The sequence below is a fragment of the Heteronotia binoei genome, chromosome 13 (genome assembly GCF_032191835.1).
Source record: "Heteronotia binoei isolate CCM8104 ecotype False Entrance Well chromosome 13, APGP_CSIRO_Hbin_v1, whole genome shotgun sequence".
NCBI lineage: Eukaryota > Metazoa > Chordata > Lepidosauria > Squamata > Gekkonidae > Heteronotia > Heteronotia binoei.
The window spans coordinates 61099064-61111770 of NC_083235.1; the positions used below are offsets into that span (position 1 = coordinate 61099064).

Sequence of the window (12707 nt, forward strand, 5' to 3'; positions counted from 1 at the left end):
AGCTTCTCCATAAATTCATAGATAGTGATAATGGAGGCCCCTCCCTGTGATGTCACTGGCTCCTCCCTATGATGTCACTAGATCAAATGCCTCTGGCTGGGCCCCAGCCCCCCCCCCCCGGGAAATTGAAAAGTCTATGCCCCTGACCAGAACCTCGTGGCCATCCAGTAATGTGGCCAACACAGCGCCCACCCCATTGGGCGAAGCATCGCACGGTAAAATGACAGGCAGCCGCTCGTCAAAGTGCGCCAGCAAGCTGTTTGAAGTTAAAATGTCCTTTACTGCCCGGAAGGCAGCGGCTTGCCGGTGACCCCAAGTTACCACAAGGATCTATGGCTTGAGGTTTAATATTCAGTATGGAAGGGGTCTTTAAATCCTTATTTATTTAAACCATTTATCAGCCACCTTTCTTCCTTACAGAGCTTAGTGGTTTACAACATAGATGCAACACAGAAAATACATCTAAAACATTTTTTAAATTAAATTTAAAATCACAATTTAGGACTGCTAGTAAACTTTATTTTTTTTAATTTTGTTCGATTTATATCCCGGCCTACCCCACCAAAGCGGGCTCAACTTAACCAAATATAGTCTGAAATAAAAAAGTATTCAGCTGCCTCCTAAAGATTGAACATGTGGGGACCAGGCATGCCTCCCTGGGGAGATAGTTTCATACTTGTGGGGCTGCTACTGAAAAGGTCTTCCTTCATGAACCCAACAAATGCGCTTCTTTTACTGCTTACTCCCTGTGATCTTAATTCCTGGGCAGGAACATATGAGAGAAGATGGTCCTTCATAAACCCTGGTTCCAAGCCATCCAGGGTTTTAAAGGTCAAAACCAATACCTTTAATTGGACTTTGGAGCAGATCAGTAGCCAGTGTAATTGCTGCAATATTGGGGTCACAGATTCCTGATAGCTGGCCATGACAAGAAGTCTAGCCACAGTGTTCTGCAATAGCTGCAAAATGTTTTTTCTCTGGTTCATCCTTGGACCAGGGATCTCCAACAGGTAACTCATACATTTACTGTCTGCTATGGGGTAGCTTGTGTACCCCCCAGGAAAAGACTGTGAGAAGCTTTAGCTCTTTGTTTTCTTTGTGCTGCTTAGCTGATAGTTTCATCCTTCCTAAACAGTATTTTGCTTCTGGGACAGAACAAAACTTGGCAACGTGCTGGTGTGGAGCAGTAGATCAGGATATCTTTCATTACTCAGTAGTTCTCATGGGACCTTAAAAGTATCTTAGACATACACTTAATGGTGAGGAAAATGTAGTTTTCCCATGTTGCAGTGAAAGAAAATTGAGAAGAGTGCTGCATTTAGAAAGCTCTGCTAGCTAACACCTATATCCCGAGTCTTAAAGGTAAAGGTAATCCCCTGTGCAAGCACCAGTTGTTTCAGACTCTGGGATGACATTGCTTTCACAACGTTTTCATAGCAGACTTTTTACGGGGTGGTTTGCCATTGCCTTCCCCAGTCATCTACACTTTCCCCCCAGCAAGCTGGGTACTTATTTTACCGACCTCGGAAGGATGGAAGGTTGAGTCAACCTGAAGCCGGCTACCTGAACTCAGCTTCCACCAGGATCGAACTCAAGATTGTGAGCAGAGCTTGGGCTCCAGTACTGCAGCTTACCACTCTGTGCCACGGGGCTCTTCCATTCCTAGTCTATTTTTTTTTAAATGAAACCACTTTGATTTTAAACTTAAGGTAGTGAAGGGGAGCAATTGGTATAAGGAAGTTGGGGACACATTATTGGATCCCTGTTACTGGATGCCCTGTTACTGGATACTACTTTTGTAGTGGCATGCAGTTCTTACTTGCAGAAAGCCATGTCTACAGTCCCATCAACCAAAAGTGCCACATCACAACTGCATGCCCTGCTCATTAGCTTGCCGCACATACACAATATAATAAGTATATCGCTATTAATATAACTAGGGCCTATTTTCTAGAAAAAGAGTGGTGGAACAGTTAACCGGTTTCGGGGCCACAGCCCTGAAACCCAGAACAATTTAACCAGGCAGAGACTTTTTGCTCAAAATCCAAAGGTTTATTTGTAGAACTCTTGAGGGGAAATTAAGGAGAAACACACAGGTGCCCCTCGTGAACTTTTAAACATAAGAGAAGCCATGTTGGATCAGGCCAACGGCCCATCCAGTCCAACACTCTGTATCACACAGTGGCCAATAATTTATATATATATACATACATATACACACATATATATACACACTGTGGCTAATAGCCACTGATGGACCTCTGCTCCATATTTTTATCTAACCCCTACTTGAAGCTGGCTATGCCTGTAGCCGCCACCACCTCCTTAAACATTTTTTTAAATATAATTTTGTTTCCATGAATGGGTTCTGGAACTTCATCCTGATGTGTTCCTCCAGAACAAAAACCTCTGAATATAACCAAATCATTTTTCAATATGACAAACACTTGTTTATCGCATGCCTTTATGTTTGGGCATGTGGTCAGAGGTGTGGAGAAAACCTCAAGGAACTGAAACCTGAAGAAGACCTGGAGGTGGCATCTGGAAGAGCAACAGCATGAATGCCACTGTGTTATTGTAATGGCATTTAGGAGAGCAGAAGGATTTACTTGGACTGTTAGATTGCTTGTTCATCTGGGTATGCTTTAAGCTCTAGCACTGAGCCTGTCAAGACATTCAGCCAGGGCTTTTTTTGGTAGAAAAAAACCAGCAGAAACTCATTTGCCTATTAGCCCACACCCCCTGACATCACGCCAGCTGGAACTGCATATGTGTGTGCTCCCGCTCAAGAAAAGCCCTGCATTCAGCACTGAATTTACTGTTATCACAGCCAATGGAATAGCCCTTACTTCAGCAGTGGCATTTCTCTTGCAGTTTCCATAATAATTCTGGTTTATAAGCACCGGCTATGCTAGAAAAAAAGATGCTGTACTTCTGAGCTGAGGCCCAGGCTCTCAAAACTCTCTTCAGGAGTGCTATTAAGGTTAGAAGGCTATAATATAGGACACGGCTGTCTTCAGCCATCTCTCATGTTAACCAGAACTACATACAACTTGCACTGTTGAAGAGGTAGAGATGTTCTGCCTGTGGATTTGACAGAGGGACAGAAATGTTGACCGCTCTGATATTCTTTTGTACATTATTTTTTAAAAGCCTCTTTACCCTTTGAGAAGCAGTTTCAAGAGACCCATCAGGAGTCCAAGTCCATTATAACAGTGGTGCCATAGCGGTGAAGGGCAGATGCTACCCAAGGTAGAAAGGCTGTGCAAGGATTTTCTGCCATTCAGTTCTAGCAAATGCTGTGCTTAAATTTAGGGAGTGAGAATGTGTTGAAATAAATCTGGATTATTTGACCCGATAGTTTTCAATATTCTTGTGTTTTCTGCATAACTTGCATCCCTGTTCCACAAGCCAATTATCCTGTGAACCATATTCTTTTTTTTTTTATCTTAAACTGCCTGGTTGTGTCTCATTCCAAGAGCCACCATGACCCAACCAAGGGAATGTATTAAGTTCCGTGTGGTTGCCCTGTGAACAAGGTTTTACTTTTCCAAAGATACCAGGACTATTGTTCATTATGCTTGCCTAAGCTCTGGCCAGTTTGGTTAGAGAGTTGGAATGACTGGCTCTCCAGCCTTGGAGCATTCTCATATCCCTAACACAGCTAATACCTTGGTCAGTATGATATCTAGTTTAGTTTCCCTTGAAGACATGAATGAGAAGCAAGAGGTGTACACAGACTAGTCCTCTCTTGTAGAGCCAGCACTCCCCCAAACTCTTGATCTTTTTTTTGTTTAGCTTAGCCTGGGCGCTAGCATTACTATGTAGCAGCTGTGTCTCTTGATAGTGAGTGGGTGAAGCTTTTGTGAAAGGAGGTAGTCATGTGCAGACATTGCATCTTTTCTAAAGCTAGAGAGGACTGCAGAAATGTGGAGAAAACCACAAAAGAGTTGGCTTGTTGGGCAATGATTTTTGTTTTGTTTTTGCTGCTTAAGTATTTTTAAAGTACCTTTTGCGGCTGCTGAGCAGTATCTAAATAATCCCCCCCTCCCGAAATTGCATTGTTTTGCTTCTGTTCTCATTCCCACTGTCCAATAGATCAGATTCGGCCAGCCAACTTCAACCGCCCTCCACCCTACCCTTTTGCATCGGAATTGCTGTGTTGATTTCTCCTTTTTGGAAATCCAGGACGTTTCAGTGCCGGTAAACCACAGAAAAAGCGATTTCCGCATTAGACAAAACGAAGCCGCCGATTCTCTCCCGATCTTCCTATAACAATTAACGACTGCGCGTTTATGGTGTGAACTCATTGGGAAATATGCGCTCGCCGTCCCTTTTGTAAACTCTGAAGGCTATGGAGAGGACGAGCTCGTTTGGGTAGACTGGTCGTATTCTACTTCGGCGGGGTTGTATCAAGGCAAAAGACAACGGGCCCTCGTTTGCCCCTCCTTCGTACAGAACAGAAGCCACCTAACATCCCCCCCCTCCCAATCAGTGGTGCCCTTCCAGTCCGCTCTTCTTTCCACTTTTCTGCCTGCCTCAAACAGGCTCGAGGCGACCTGCTCCCCCTTTCTTTCCGGATTAGCATTCCCAGCAGCAGCGCCCACGTTATAAAGAGCCGCGCCCGTCCAAATCCACTGAAATGAATGAACCTGCAGGGTGTAACCGTTTAGCGAGCAGCATGGATTTGTTGCCCCTCGATGCCTTTTAAAGTGCTTGTCGCCATGCAATTAGGGTAGTTAAGGCGTGGTAAAAGGGGTGACGCTTTCTCTCCCCCCACCCAGCCTTTGGGGTGGTTGCAGTAGCAATTCTCGTGAATCTAAAGCCAGAGTTATTTCGGATTAAGCGACGCATAGCATGCGGCGGGCCGCTATTTGGCGCGGGTCGCTGCAACCGGCGCCCGCAGTAAGTCGTGCAATCACGTGGCGCAAGCCCCACGCCTCTTTCCAGGCCGGGGTGGCAGAGGTCCCGCCCCTCCTGGCTCCGTCACGTGTGCTCGGTGGTGGGAAGGAACTCGCTGAGTAGCGGCAGGAGCCTCGCATATCCTGCAGCGGCAGCCGCGCGGGGCTCTGGTTGGTAACATGGAGGAAGAGGATGAGAGCGGCTACGGTGAGCGAGCGAATGAATTAAACGCTTGCACGGGGGTGGCCTGTTGGGGGAGGCGGGCGGGCGACTGGAGTGGGAGTGGCCCTTAGGTGCATCGCAAACTGTTCGTCGACTGTGTTGCAGCAGGGATCAAACTGTCTACAAAAAGAATCGGGGGGCGGGCGGGCTGGCTTTCGCCTTGGGTTTTTTGAAGAAGGTGGGAAAGTGCTGCATTGCATTGAAAGACCTACCAGTAAAAGTCGCGAGCTGCCGTTAAGGAATGCGGGAGTGGACGTCAAGGAGAGCCCGCTGTTTGCAGCCTGGAATCCACGGTGCAAAAGGGTCGTCGGTGCTGGGCCCCGGCATGTGTGGTGCGAAGCAGCGGGGTGAGGGGGGGAGGGTGTTGGCTGCAGCTGTTGCGGGGTGCTGAGGCTCTCTCCAGCCCGAGCTCGCTTCGGAGGGCAGTTGCCCCATTGCCAGAGGGGAGGCTACTAGACAGCTGTTGTGCTGGGCGGTCACAGGGCAAGGACAGCTGTTCCATTTCTGGGAGAAGGGGAGGGTTGCGCGTGGAGTTGACTGGAGCGGCGTTTGGCAGAATCAGTTCAGGGAATTGCTGCATCTTGCGAGCGGCGGCAAACGGGCGACGGGGAAGGGAAGGGGAGGGCCGCGGGCCGAGCGGTGAGGAGAGGGTTAATGAGAGACAGCTGGGCTGCGTGCCTTGGTCGGGGACTTTCTGCTGGCGTTTATGCGCTGGACTGTGCGGGGATGTAAAGTGGGTAGAGAAGCGTAAACTCTGCCTGGGAAGGGGGATGGCTACAGGGCAGCAACAGCTGCGTGGGTAGTTGATGTCCCCTCCTTTTTCCTGCCTGCTCTCTGTCCTCCCCCAGGCAGACTGGGGGCTGCTTATGTAGATAGGGATGGCTGGAATTCTTTGGGAGGCCGAGTGCTGTCAGATTAGTGCCTGTCTTTGGGGCTAGAACAGACCTCTTGCTGTGTTTGGTTGGTGCACCCCACTGTCTGCTCACTCGTTGATGACAGCCGAGGCCTAGGAGGGTCTGGTGGGTGACTTCTGGTTGATTGGCCCGTCCAGTGCCTTGGGTGACTCGTAGAAAAAAAAAGCCCTGAGCCAGGCGGTGTTCTTAGCCAAATCACCGCCATAGGTATACCTCTTCCGAAGCACCAGTAGGAATGCATGCAATGCTCCCAAAATGGTCAAAGTTCAGAGGGTGTACTTTTTAACCCCAGTGGAGCTGAAATGGGTGTGAGAGGAAGCAATAGACCCAGACCTGGAAGACTAAAGACAAACCTCTTGAATCCTCCAGGCACAAAGAGCTGGAATAAATTCAGAAATGCTACCATTTATATAGTAAGCAATACAAGAGGGACTCAATTTCTAAGCGTTGGTTTCTTCTCCCCCCCCCCTCCCAATCTGACAAAGCTCGTGAAAGCTTGCACTGCAATTATTTCAGGAGTTTGAAATACTTCTTCTTTTTTTCTGAGAAGTTGTACCCGGAAGAAATGAACAAGCTAAGTCTATTTATGAGCCAGATTCTCTATCACTTGCCGTTGCTGTGTGGTCTAGACCGGGTAGTCAGGATACTATAGCATGGTGTAGTGGTTAAGTGTGCAGACTCTTATCTGGGAGAACCGGGTTTGATTCCCCACTCCTCCACTTGCACCTGCTGGAATAGCCTTGAGTCAGCCATAGCTCTGGCAGAAGTTGTCCTTGAAAGGGCAGCTGCTGTGAGAGCCCTCTCCAGTCCCACCCACCTCACAGGGTGTCTGTTGTGGGGGAGGAAGGTAAAGGAGATTGTGAGCCGCTCTGAGACTCTTCGGAGTGGAGGGCGGGATATAAATCCAATATCTTCATCTACCTCACAGGGTGTCTGTTGTGAGGGAGGAAGGTAAAGGAGATTGTGAGCTGCTCTGAGACTCTTTGGAGCGGAGGGCGGGATATAAATCCAATATCTTTAATCTTTATCTTTCAAAATCAAAGACCTGGTCATGAGAAAAAGGAGAAAGGGTATGAAATCTACGTATTGATTCAAGATTTAAGTTTGCTGAAGTAGTTTGAGTGGCGACATTCTTTGAATCATATACTCTGTTCTCTAGGCTTTCTAGCTCAATGGCTGTTACAGTGTATGCTGAAAGCAGCTTTCTTGGTACATGTTGGGTCATAACTGAGGGATATGGTTGGAGATCCCCCACCACCAAACGGCCTTCTACTTACTCAGCTTGGTGTGTATGACGCTGCAACTGTGGAAATTCCCCCTCCTGCTTTAAGAATTTCTCATTTGTGCCGTTCCTCAGTCCTTCTGAGCTCTGTAATATTGGGAGCCTCACTGCAGTGTGGTCGCAGCAAGAGAATGAATCAATACGTATGACCCATTTATGGACTTAGAGGCTTCCCCCAGTGGAGCTGGGAACTCAGCCTTGGTTTAGCGGCTGTGACGCATGCTTAGGGTGAAAAGACCTGCTCAGTTTATTCCCCCTCTTGCATATCCTGTTATGAAAAGGACACCCTGGGCTTTCTCTGCCCAGGATGACTGACGGAACCAGATGCCCTTTGATGTTGCTGTGCTGTGCTGTTGTGTGGATTTGGCACACGTTATCTTTGAACCTTGGTTGGCTTGAATGCACCGATGTTTAATCATAGATACCCCGTGCCAGAGATGAAAGCCATAGCTGTAGGGTTATGCTCGAGAGGCAAGAAGCGCTTTCCAGCAGCCCGTGCGTATATCCCTGCTGTCAGCATACCTGCCTCTAGTATAGTAGGGTGAATAGCCCAGCTCTGTTGCTTCCTCCTTGCTGTGATTCCCCAAGTCTGGCAAACGTGGGATGATGCTAAGCTTTGATGAATGCAGCTGCTTTCTCATTGATGAGTGCTGGATTAAGCGTACAGTGCTAATCTCCCTTTCAGGCAAGTGACAGGCTGCCCAACTCTGCTCATCATGTTGTGGAGGCCTGTGTGTCTGAGTGCTCCACCTGGAGAGTGCTGCCCAGTCACATGGGGGGGGGGCGGGTTCCTGTGTTTTCATCAGTTGAGGTGACCTGGGGACAGCAGCAGCTCCAGGGACAGAAGCTCTCCACCATCATCACCCTCCCTCTCAGTGTCAGCCAGTGGCTCCCAGGATGGGCTGGAAGATTAAGGCTTTCTGAAGCTCAGCTGCCTCTTGGTTTTCACTAACATAGATATTTTATCAGAGTCATGCCTCTGCTATAAAACAGCTTGTGATTATGGCTGCTCTGTGGTAGCAGAAAGTTGGAGAATACTTTTTTAGTTGTTTGAACTATCAGATGCTTGGGATTTTTACAGACCATGTCTAATGTCCGCCTCCCACAGCACATTTCCATTTAAATAGCTGCAAGATTGTTTGTGCTTTTACTGTGGTTCTGCTCAGAACTTTTCATATAGGGATATTTTAAAAAACCAAACTGTCTTGCTCATCCAGAAGGAACTGGTAAAGATGGGGAGATAATTCAGACCTTTGGGGGGGACTCTTCTAGAACTGCACTACACAGGAGAAACTGTATCTGCTTTTATCAAAGATTTCAGGTTTTCACGGCTGGTAACATCATTAGGGTTTGTAGAATCTTTCGGGCTCAAGTGCCGTGTTCTACTGGAGAAAGTTTTCCTTCCAGACGTTTCGTTCTCAGCTGCGGAGAACATCCTCAGTGGTGTTGCAGCCAGAGCAGGCGCTCTGACCTTCTTGGCTGCTGTGCATTGAGTGAGGCCAGGGCTGCTGGAGAGCTGCTATTTCTAGGCTGGAGGGGGTGTGGTGAAAGAGCAGTTGGTTTGTGGATGTGCCCATTGTTTGGTGGGGCTTCCTGGAAGGGTAGTGATAAGGAAACTGGCTGTTGAATGTGACCATTGCCCTTTCACCACACCCCCTCCAGCCTAGAAATAGCAGCTCTCCAGCAGCCCTGGCCCCACTCAATGCACAGCAGCCAAGAAGGTCAGAGCGCCTGCTCCGGCTGCAACGCCCCTGAGGATGTTCTCCGCAGCTGAGAACGAAACGTCTGGAAGGAAAACTTTCTCCAGTAGAACACGGCACTTGAGCCCAAAAGATTCTACAAACCCTAATGTATCTGCTTTCTTTCCCCCCCCCCAATATTCTCCCCACTTCTGGTTAGCCATAGCTTCTGAGGTGCTCCTTTGCCTGTTACAGCTCACCAGTGTGCTTGTTGCCTCTCTGCTCTAGCAGTTGTAGGACAGCACTGAGTGCCATCACCTTGTGGAGGCAGGGAGCTGGCTCTGGTGTGTTGGCCTATTTGTTTACAGGGCAGCTAAATATATCTGGATTTGCATGGGAGTTGTCAGGTTGTTCCAGCTGGAGAGGACGCAAAGGGCACCCTTGCCAATGGCCGTAATTCTCCTCTCATGGTAAGAGTCTGTCCACGAGGGGCATCCCTGAAATACAAGGTATTCCTTGAATTGTTTCCATTGATTGAATGCAGCAAGCCGTTAGGGACAGTAGGTGGGAGTAGTTGAGTTGTTCTGATGGTTGGGCACATGTCAGGCTACTGGCGAAATATCTGCAGCTTTGAGCCCCATGCAGAGAGCAAGGTCTGAAACTGTTAGCAGATACGTTCTTCTGCCTTATCCTGCATGACATCTGAGAACAGAGAGAAAAACTGCTGTGCGTGCACTCATGCGTTGAATACCACATCCTCTGTAGCACATCTTTCCTCATAACAGGCTCTTGCCCCACATCTCTGTTCCTCTTCTTGAGAGTAATGGGTGCTCAACTTGCCTCTATATCTTTGGCTTCACTTTCTTCTGCCGGTTTTATCCAGACCCCCTTCCTGCCTTGTTCCTACTGTCTGCTGCTTTGTCTTTGGGGTTGGAGAGAGCTAACCACTCAAGTTTATTTTAAAAAAATAGGACTTGTATAGTATGTGTGCCCTCTTAAACTCTACCTTGTTTTTAGTCACACAATTTCCTGGACTCTTCTGTTTTGCACTGGCAACAGTCTCTCTTCTAGACTGGTGGGGATATATCTTGCAGATTTTCACTCTGTTTTTTTTTGTTTGCATGCAGCTGGCATATCCTCTTATGCTGGGCTGGTAATGAAATCTTTGGGTCTGTGACGCAAACAGGGCAGATGCTAGGCCTGTGTTACGTTGCCTTGTTCTAGCTACACACAGCCATTGCCTGCAGAGTTTGTAAGTTCAGGGAGGCAAGGATGCCCCTGATCAGCTGTTAAATGCAAAAGTGGCAGAGGAGTCTTATAGGGCAACAATGGGGTGTGGTTCTACAGTCTGCAAATAGACTTCTCTGAACACCCTAAGTAACAGTTTCAATTTTTCTTGGAGCCTCATGGGAAAACAGGCTGCTGTTGATGCTCCTATAGGCTTGCTTTTCTTGCTAACAAAGGAATATTCCCTCAGACTTCCACTCAGTGAGGTTGGGCTGCCCAGTTCTCTTTGAGAGACTTCTTTCAGGTTAATATGACTGTCCAGGAAGCTCCGAAATGATGCTGTAGAACCAGCAGGTGGCGCTGTTTCATTGAAATCTTCTATTTCTAATTGTACATCAGTGTCCAAATTGGATTTTCAGTGGTCCTGTGTGTGTGTGTTGCCCAGTAATGTGTATCTTTCTCTTGCTGCTGTTTATTATTCTGTCCCAAGGATTGCTGAGTTGATAGCCTGATTTTGCTGAGCCAAACTGCTTGAATATCTGCCTAAGGAAAGGTGATATGCATTACTCCTTCTCTGAGAGACCTTAGGCTTTCTTGTGGTTCTTGGATTTTACATGGCCAGAACAAAGGCTTTACATCACATGAGGACTTGGTTGCCAAACGTTAAGTGCTGTCCTTCTGCAAACTAGAGATACAAACAGCACATACTTTGAGCATCTCATGCAATGTTAACAGATTCCACTTTTCAGGTTTGTGTTTAGGGGAGATGCAGAATTTAAAATCTTCTTGTATAACTCCGACTGCGGAGGAAATTCATGAAGGACTAATGGGTGCCAGAAAAAGGGATGTAGGGTATTGTGAAGTGTAGACACTTTACTTTTGGGTGATTAGAAAGCACCTTGCAGTTGTCCTCTGGCTTCTGAGCTGTGGTGAGGTCAGCACATTTGCAGAAATGTATAGGTAACTGCAAGGAATGGATTTAAAAAAAACCAAAGCATTGTGATTTCAGGCTTCTGTGTGAGATTCCTAAAACCCAGAATGACAGCATGGCCTGTGCACAACCAGGGTTCATTTCATTTTTATAAAAGACTTGCTATAAGGTAGCTATCCCGCTGTCTGTAGCAACACTGTAAATATGCTGTCCCGTGGGAAATGGTTTGCTCACAGAGAACTGGCAGTTTTGCGGGGACGAGTCACTTCAGAACAAAATCTACTTGCCCAGTCAGCAGATTTCACAACGGAACTTGCTCTGGAAAACAAACAGATGTGCATATAATGTGCTCTGGCTTTTTTGGGGGGGGGAGGGGTGGTTCTACTGGTGGAATGTTGCTGAGGATGCAACTTCTGTCTTGTCTCTTTTGATTCTGATCACAAGGGAAATGGGGAGTTGAATTGGTGTAGCATGGTGTATGTAACAAGCCATTGCTTGATCAGGGAGGGGGGAGGGGAGCATGGATTTGGAATACCATTTCTCTTTTCTTTGAGGCCTCAACTGATTGCCTCACCTTTCACTGAAAATGCTTCAGGAGTCTTCCATTTCCTCTCATGTTTGGTAACGCCAGCTCTTCCAGTACAATATTGCTAAACTTGGGTATTCCTCACTTCAGAGGAAGTTGCATTTCTGTGCACTAAATCTAAGCAGACTGCTGAAGTACTGGAAAGATCCCAAAATGTATTTGTGACTGTGAGTAGATAAAGCTTAGGAAGTCTCTTTAAGATACCGTAATTGGTATCTAGACTTTTCACTAAATCTCTGTTCTGCTATTAGCAAAAGTATCTTTGTTTCCCTGACACTTTTATTTATTTATTTAACTGAAAAGCAGCCTTCTAGTCTCCATGATGGTAGAAAGAACCGAGGCAGTATCCGTTAAGGACTTCAACTGAAGTGGTGCAGGGGACCACGGTGGACTGAGAGGAGGACCGTACTTAGACAGTAAGGACAATTCCTGTGTTGCATTTCCCTTTTTTCTTTGGTCTTGGGCAGAGCAAAGGGGGCAAGCCTTACATGTTTAACAGCACCTCACCAGTCTTTTTATCTTCCCCATCCCAGCCTGCTAGAGACAGTCTTCTCCAAAGATTTTGGATTCAGTAAATGATGGAGATAGGGAAACGCAAGTGAAGTTGACGCAGCCTTCTAAAATGTATTTTTGTAACAAAGCAGATGTAAGCTGTAGGGGTGTTGAACTCATTTGTTATGAGGGGCGGATCTGACATAAATGAGACCTTGTTGGGCCAGGCCACGTGTGTCATAAAATGCAATACCAGGTAACGGAGATGAAAGCCAATGAAAAAAACAGAGGCTTTGCTATGTAGCTCCTGTGCAGTTGAGAAAGCCTGGCAAAGCGGGCTGTGATGCAGAAGGAAGCAGATGACAGTGAATTGCTCATGGGCCTCTGGGGGCTTGATTCAGCCCTTGGGCCACACATTTGTCACCTAGGGTTGCCAATCCCCTGGTGGGGGCAGGGGATCCCCCGGTTTGGA

At 47.3% G+C, this 12707-nt stretch overlaps 1 protein-coding gene across 3 annotated transcripts in view; it reads left to right on the forward strand.

Moving 5' to 3' along the window:
- The first annotated feature begins 4976 nt into the window (after positions 1 to 4976).
- CYTH1 (cytohesin 1) overlaps positions 4977 to 12707 on the forward strand; it is a 64982-nt gene continuing 57251 nt past the window's right edge. For 2 of the 3 annotated variants that reach the window (XM_060252228.1, XM_060252225.1), the window contains exon 1: positions 4983 to 5109. In XM_060252228.1, the coding sequence (XP_060108211.1) occupies positions 5082 to 5109 (28 nt within the window). In that variant the 5' untranslated portion in view covers positions 4983 to 5081. Of the gene's footprint in view, positions 5110 to 12707 lie in introns of all 3 variants that reach the window. The other variant, XM_060252226.1, reaches the window with a different exon arrangement.